A 7,524-nucleotide genomic window follows, 5' to 3' on the forward strand; every position below is an offset into this window, starting at 1 on the left:
GGCCATGATTGTGAGGTTGGCATGGGACTCAGCAGTGTCTCCTTCTGTTTTATAATAAAGTTGATTCGATGGCACTTAGCAGCAACAACAACGTTTAACTCTAATCTCAACCATAATCCTAACACTAAATGAAGCAACCCTCCACAATAAAACAATTCAAGTTCTTCTAGTTAGGTTTTAGACTTAGATTGTCTCTTTGTTAGGTGATCCTGTTTATGGCAGAATGACGTGTTGCTTGCTTATGTGCCATTGAGTTGGTTCCGACTCATAGCAACCCTGTCTAGGGTTTCTGAGGATCAGTTGGTAGTTCCAAACTGACCTTGTGATCCAGTGCATTATCCTGCAGCACCATACCAGGACTCCTAATATCATTACTTGTTGTTGTTAGGTGCCATTGAGTCTGTGTCTACCTATAGTGACACAGTACAGGGTTTCCAAGGAGCAGCTGGTGAGTTTGAACCATTGACCTTATGGTTCAAACCATCCTTGCAGTCCTGCACTTATCCTACAGCATGTTTGAAATGGGATTCCTCAGTTCTCACCTTTGGTGCAACGTGTTCTATGCAAGTCACCCAAAGTACTACTGAAAAGCATGTGGGTGTTTACAGTAACAGAAAGCACTCACCACTGAATCATTGCCTTGTCATCTTTATCCCTTCTGCATATAAAGCAATATTAACCCTAATGTCAACCATAATCCTAACACTAAATAAAGCACCTTCACCATATGGTTTCAGTCCTCCCACATTTCTCTGAAAGTTGGCTCCCATGCTAGTATATAGGTTAGGAGCATTCTCTTGTTGGCATCCATTGAATTGTCCCTCTCCCTACCTGAATTCCTGACGATTATGTGTACATAGCTGTAATATCTCTACCAAACATGGGACATCCCCTTTGTATCTTGGTCATATTCATCAATTCACACACTTAGGGAAGAGTAGGTGTTGAATGCGTGACTCAGTGGTGACTGTGCTGGCTATTATTTATGGTGTGAAGTCCCATCGTTCTTTGGCCATGAGAAAGAGGTAAACTAAATACTAATGGGAATGGCTGGTATTCTGAGCTCTTTAAACGCTTCTGTCAATTGAATATGATCTGAGGAAGGAGTACTAATGCATTTTGAATCCTTGCCTTTGAATACATGCAGGATTTGGAGGAGACTGACTTCTTCAGATGCTTTGGGAATTTTACCTATTGCATAATAGTTGACAAGCAAGGCAAGATTAAGAAGACTAAGATATGAGGGGAAACAATTCCCAAAGGAAACATGTCTTTCTGGTAGCATCTTTGTCTCTTTCCTGCCTTTGTTCTTCACAGTTCAAGCCACAGCTTCTTGCCCTGTAAGAGCAGAACTTCTGTCTTCCTGGTCTAGGTCTAGCTGTTCTGTCACCATGAAGGAGTCATATGTGTGTGTTTCAGGCTTCACGCTTCATTATCTAAAGCCATTCCCGCAACAAACTCAGCAAACTTAATAGTCAGTTCAAAGACTTTAGGGAGTTTTCATTTTCTTGGTAGTAAACTAGGAGCGAACAGAGAAGGCTGACTTTGTTGATTTGTTTCCAGCATTTCATTAGGATAGTATTAGAGTGTGCTCTGTGGGCTGTCAAATGATAATCTTCCCAACCTTTCTGATCATTACTATATTACCGATTATTAAGGATCCTTGGTGATGCTGTAGGGTAAGTATTGGGTTGGCAGTTCAAACCTACATGCCACTCCTTGGGAGAATGGTGAGGCTTTCTGCTTCTGCATGGATTTGTTGTTGTTAAGTGTCATTGAGTCAGTTCCAATTCACAGAGTCCCTGTAGAGAGTTTCCGAGGAGCAACTGGTGGGTTTGAACTGCTGACCTAATGGTTCACAGTCCAGTGCTGATCCTACCGTGCCAATAGTTAAGTGTTTGACTACTAACTGAAGGATTGGCAGTTTAAACCCACCCATAGGTGCCTTGGAAGAAAAGCCTGGTGGTTTACTTCTGAAAGTTCACAGCCATGAAAACCCCACAGAGCACAGTTCTACTCTACAACACACGTGTCACCACAAGTTGGAATTGATTTGATGGCAACTGTATTTCTGTTTGTTTGTTTGCATTTATCATTTATCTGGTGGTGCTGTGGGATAAGCATTGAGCAACTGACTGCAAAGTTACTGGTTCAAACCCATCCCAGAGAAAGATAAGACTGTCTGCTCCCGTAAAGATTTACGTCTCAGAAACCTGATGTTTTTTTGGTTGGTAACTGACTTTAGAATTGCATTTTCTTTTACTTTTGTCATTGATGTACTCAAATGTTTACTGAGTGGCTACTGAACACACCATCAAATAGTGCATATGGAGTACTATATGCAAACCATCTAATATACAGACAAGGAAAAGCAGCGGCCCTTCATGGTACTAAGACACTGCATTGATACACGTACGTTTCAGAGTGCTGCAGTGTGCTTGAAATTTCCACTGGTCTTGTGGGCATCTTCAGCTTCAAGTGTCTACATTCTAATAATGATGATCTTTATCATTTTGTTCCTTTTCCCAGCCTTTTAATTTTCAAATCTCTTTTACTTCTTTCATTACAAAAGTGACATTTACTTACAATAAAACTTGTGGAAACTACATCAAGGTATAAAGAATAAAATAAAAGTCACTAGTAATTCCTTTGCTTCTAGTTTCTAGTCTTTTTTCTGCTCATTGTACACACACCCATTAAAATAAAATTACCAGTCACTCTTTTTCGTATCTTAGAAACTGAAGTGTTCACTCATGTTAACTTTTATCCTAATTCAGAATTTAAATATTGGTTATAAAAATAATAGATGCTTGTTAAGAGACTATGTATTATTTAATGAATCAAGTCAATCTTTTCAGCTCTCCTGATTGATCTTTCCCCTGTTAATAGCTGCTTATGAACAAAATCACTTATATTTTGGGTCAATCTTATATATGCATAGGTATAAACATTGTTTTTTGCTTGCCTTTTTTCAACTGGAAAAAAAAGTAAAAAGCCACCTCGGGTATCTTTCCATATCTAAAGTGTCTTTTTGAATGGCTGAATATTACCTAGGAAGTATCATGATTTATTGTACCAATCCATTATTGGCAGATATTTAGACTTTTCTAAATAAGGGTAAGCGGTAGAGTGCTAACTGCAAGGCTGTCAGTTCAAACCCTCCAGCCACTCTTGGAAACCCTCTATATGATCGCTAGGAGTTGGAACTGACTCGGTGGCACACAACAGTAACAAATTTACTTATTATGACCAGTGTAGGAATGAACAACCTTGGATATTCCATCGTTGTGCAATTTCCAGTATAAATTCTTAGAAGTGAAATTGCTGAATCATTTGAAGTTTATTCATTCAAAAAATAAAGGGCTTCACCCATGGACGAGGACATAGTCATGGAGGGCTAGAACTGAGAGTGAAGCATCCAGCTGATATGAAGTGAGGGGAGATGCACAAGAACACACAAACTTGCAGATATTTGATGTAGCCTTGATGGCTTGATGCTCAGAACTGAAAGAAAGAAAGAAAGAAAGAAAGAAAGAAAGAAAGAAAGAAAGAAAGAAAGGAAAGAAAGAAGAAACGATTTTTGATAAAGGAAACAAGGGTAAATTGCTATAATTTAATGAACTAACATATACTCATGGATATAGTAACTCTAAATACCAACAGAGGGAAGGAGTCTTCACATCAAGTAACAATGCTATCCCCTCTGTATACAGGGTAGACAGGGATAGACAATGTAGACACTGGCTACCTAAAATGAGGTGGCAATAAAGGCACGAAGTGATTGGCTTACAAGTGTTCAAGAGGGAGTTCAGTTTAAGATTGTGCAGGGCAAGATAGAGTTCCCACTGAATAGTTTTCATCTTGTCTAGACTGGTCTGGTGAAAAGAGATGGGGATAAGATTCTTATGATTCAATAGTGAGTAATTGTTATTATGACTAATTGTGATTGTCACAATTGTAGAGGTAGAAATTTTTGTAATAAAAATGTGGGAGTAGTTAATCTTACAGTCCAGAAACAGAGGACTCTATGGACCATCAAGCGAGAAGAACACAAGCGGAACTCTGGACCCTATCCAGAGAAGCAGTGACACCAGAGATGGAGGCAGAGATGGGGACATGAAGAGAGGGAGCTGCTGAGGACTCTGGATTCATGGAAAGAGAGGAACTGAGAGCTGGCAGCCAGGAAGCAGACTTGCAGAATGTGCCATTTGGTGGTTTAAATTATTATATATGCCTGAGTGTTTAAAAAAACAAGCAAAAAGAGCTAAAATGAATAAAGAGAAAGAAATATTGTTATCTGGTGGTACATGGAGGGGATTATAATCATTGTAATGAAACAAAGTGTATGATTTGTTGAATGTAAAACTGATGATCTGCCCTGTAAACTTTAACTCAATTCATAATAAAAACTTAAAAACAAAAAAAACATAAAGGGCATCACACCAAAAGTAGGATCACCTAGCATGCCCACCATTAGTATACAAGAATGCTTATGTCTTCAGCCTAGCTAATGTTGAGTGTTCAGTCTGTGGAATCTTTGCCAATCTGGTGGGTTTTGCATAATGGATGTGAGAACCTTTTATTTGTTGTGTTTACTGATCATTGTCTCCTCTCCTTACTTTGTCTGAAGACTGACCTCATGGCCTTTTTGTTTTTTGAAAGATATCTAAAAAATTTTTTTTATATTAAGTTCTTTTAGATACATATATACACAAAGCTTTGTAGTATATTTTTTCCTTGATTATCATCTGTCCTTAACTTTATGTTATTTTTTATTGTGTATAACTAAAAAATTTATATCAGACTAATCAATTGTTCTTTTATTACTTTAGTGTTTTACATAAGTTATTCTTAAAAAGCCAATTGCAGACACTTATAAACTATAATCTATTCTTTTGCTTATTTTGTTTTTGATATTAAAATTCATACTGTATTTTCACATGTAACTCACCAATACACCCATGCATGTATTGTGCACTTGTAGGAAACTATCATAAGAGAGGGTCATGAAGTTCACAAACAAAATGTGTAATGTACATGTTTTTTTTGTGTAAAAATACGGTAACCAACCTGCAATATGTTTTTGCATGAAGTGTGCCCTTAAAATTTAGTTTAATATGTTTTCTAAAATCCAACTTATTGATTCATCATGATTCTTTCATTCTCCACTTAATTAAAAAATTCTATGTATAGATGATTTTATTATGCTAATATTTTGGTCAGAACCACTCTTCATGGAGTCCTGTGTGGCACTGTGGGTTAATACACCAGACTGCAAAGCCATTTGAACTGCAAGGTTGGTGGTTTAAGAAGCTCACCAGCTACTCCTCAGAAAACCTATACAGGGTCGATATGGATCAGAATCGACTCAAGGATAGTGGGGCTTTTCTTGAGGGGGTGGCAGATATTATATTAACTCCATCGATTAACTTGATACTCTTACAACATTACTTTTTCTCACCCAGAAATATGTCTCTCCTCTTTTGCATATCTGTCATGGGTAAAGCACTGGACTGCAAGGTCGGTTTGAGACATGTGATCAGCAGTTCAAACCCACCAGCTATTCTTTGGAAACCCTATATAGGGTTGCTATGAGTCGGAACCAACTTGACGGTACTTAAAAACAACAACAAACAACAGTTCATTGAGGATTTTATGCACTTTGCAGAGAGAAAAGGAGACTGCTGGCACAGTGCATACAGCACTAGACTAGAATTTAAAGGTTAGAGGTTTGATTCCACCAACTACTTTATGGGAGAAAGATGTGACAGTCTGCTCCTATAAAGATTTCCACACAGCCTTGGAAACCCTATGAGACAATTGTACTCTGTCCTATAGAGTCGCTGTGAGTTGGAATCGACTCAAAGGCCATGAGTTTGGATATTGTACAGCTAAGGAGCTCTGGAAGCGTAGTGGTTATGAATCGGGCTTCTAATCTCATGGTCAGCAGTTCGAAACTACCAGCTGTTCTGCACAAGAAAGAAGAGGCTTTCTGCTCCCATAAAGATTTACAGCCTCAGAAACCCTACACAGAGTCGCTATGAGTCGGAACCGGCTCTACGGCACATAACAACAACAGTGTACAGCTAGGTCTTACATCTGTGTTGTTAATTTTAATTTTTAAGTATTCAGTGGTTTCTTGTGTACTAGTGTGATCTTTAGCTACACCTTCACTCGTCAGTATAGTTTGCATTTCTGATCACTATCTGCTCATTTTGTACATCAGTGCATACGTTTGGCAGTAAAGAACTCCAAGGTGGAATACACAGTTGACACTGGCTGTGATGGTTCAGGCTCTGTGTCAACTTGGCTGGACAATGGTTTTCATGGACCATGCAGTTATGAAGGGATATAGCATCCTCTCAAGTTATGACCTGATGTGGCCATTTTTCATTTCCACATAAAGCCAGCTTTCCATTAACGACCTGGTCTTCAGAACCATTGAGGAGTAGGTGTACTTTCAACCTTACCTTAAGTCCTTTATAGAACATGCCAGCATGTAACATCTAAATAAAGTTCTTTTTTTAAAAATTCTAAACTGTAATCTCTGTACTTTGTTAAAAAGTTTAGACACAAGCAACATTTTTTTTTTTTTTCAATTTTAAGGAAATAAAGAGTTTTTGCAGTTGTTGGTTCTCCACAGAGCTTCTTATTGAGATTTAATGTTGTATCATGAACAGCACTGGACTGTTAACCACAAGGTTGGTGGTTCAAACCCACCATTCAGTCCTTGGTTGTGATGAGCTGGAGTCAACTTGAAGGCACTCAACAACAACAACAAATGTCATATTAAAGAAGATACAGATGATAACACTTTAAAAATCCTTGTTAGATAATTCCATCATCTATCTAGCTTTCAGGGTCCTTTGATGTTGTTTGTTGAACAATTTCAAGATTGCTTACTTGTATCTAGAGGAGAGGACCAGCGTTCAGAACCAGATATAACAATTTATGTTTTACAGTGAAAGTTTTTCAAATTGAAAAATAATAAATGAAGAAAAAAAAAAGTCAAAATAGATAAACTTTTAGCATGGGTTTTCATCAGAAGAGTTTTATAACATAGGTTTGTTCCTTTTTATTTGTAGGAATTATGTTGGAATATGAAAAAAGTGGAGAATTAAAGACCAAATCCATAGACTTGCTTGATCTCAGTCCTAGGTAAGTATGCTATAGAGTATGCAGATGATATATATTTCATCTCCACAGTTTTTATTGGAAAACCCTGACATGGTAGAAGAGCCAAATAAAGCCCACTGTAAATCCATTATTAAATATATGCTGTTATTAGGTGCCATCAAGTCGGTACTGACTCATAGCGACCCTGTGCACAGTAGAAACACTGCCTGGTCATGGGCCAACCTCACAATCATTGCTATGCATGATCTCATCGATGCCACCACTATACCAATCCATCTCATTGGGGGTCTTCCTCTTTTATGCTGACCCTCTACTTTGCTAAGCATGATAACCTTCTCCAGGGATTCTTCCCTCCTGATACTATGTCCAAATTATGAGAAGTGAAAT

The 7,524-nt window shown here is 38.0% G+C and overlaps 1 protein-coding gene across 1 annotated transcript in view; it reads left to right on the plus strand.

Moving 5' to 3' along the window:
* Window positions 1-7,090: 7,090 nt before the first annotated feature.
* The window catches only part of DAW1 (dynein assembly factor with WDR repeat domains 1), a 68,249-nt gene continuing 67,815 nt past the window's right edge, over window positions 7,091-7,524 (plus strand). The window contains exon 1 of the mRNA XM_006861912.1: window positions 7,091-7,158. Coding sequence (XP_006861974.1) covers window positions 7,091-7,158 — 68 coding nt within the window. The remainder of the gene's footprint in view (window positions 7,159-7,524) is intronic.

The sequence above is a fragment of the Chrysochloris asiatica genome, unplaced genomic scaffold (genome assembly GCF_000296735.1).
Source record: "Chrysochloris asiatica unplaced genomic scaffold, ChrAsi1.0 scaffold00044, whole genome shotgun sequence".
Classification (NCBI taxonomy): domain Eukaryota; kingdom Metazoa; phylum Chordata; class Mammalia; order Afrosoricida; family Chrysochloridae; genus Chrysochloris; species Chrysochloris asiatica.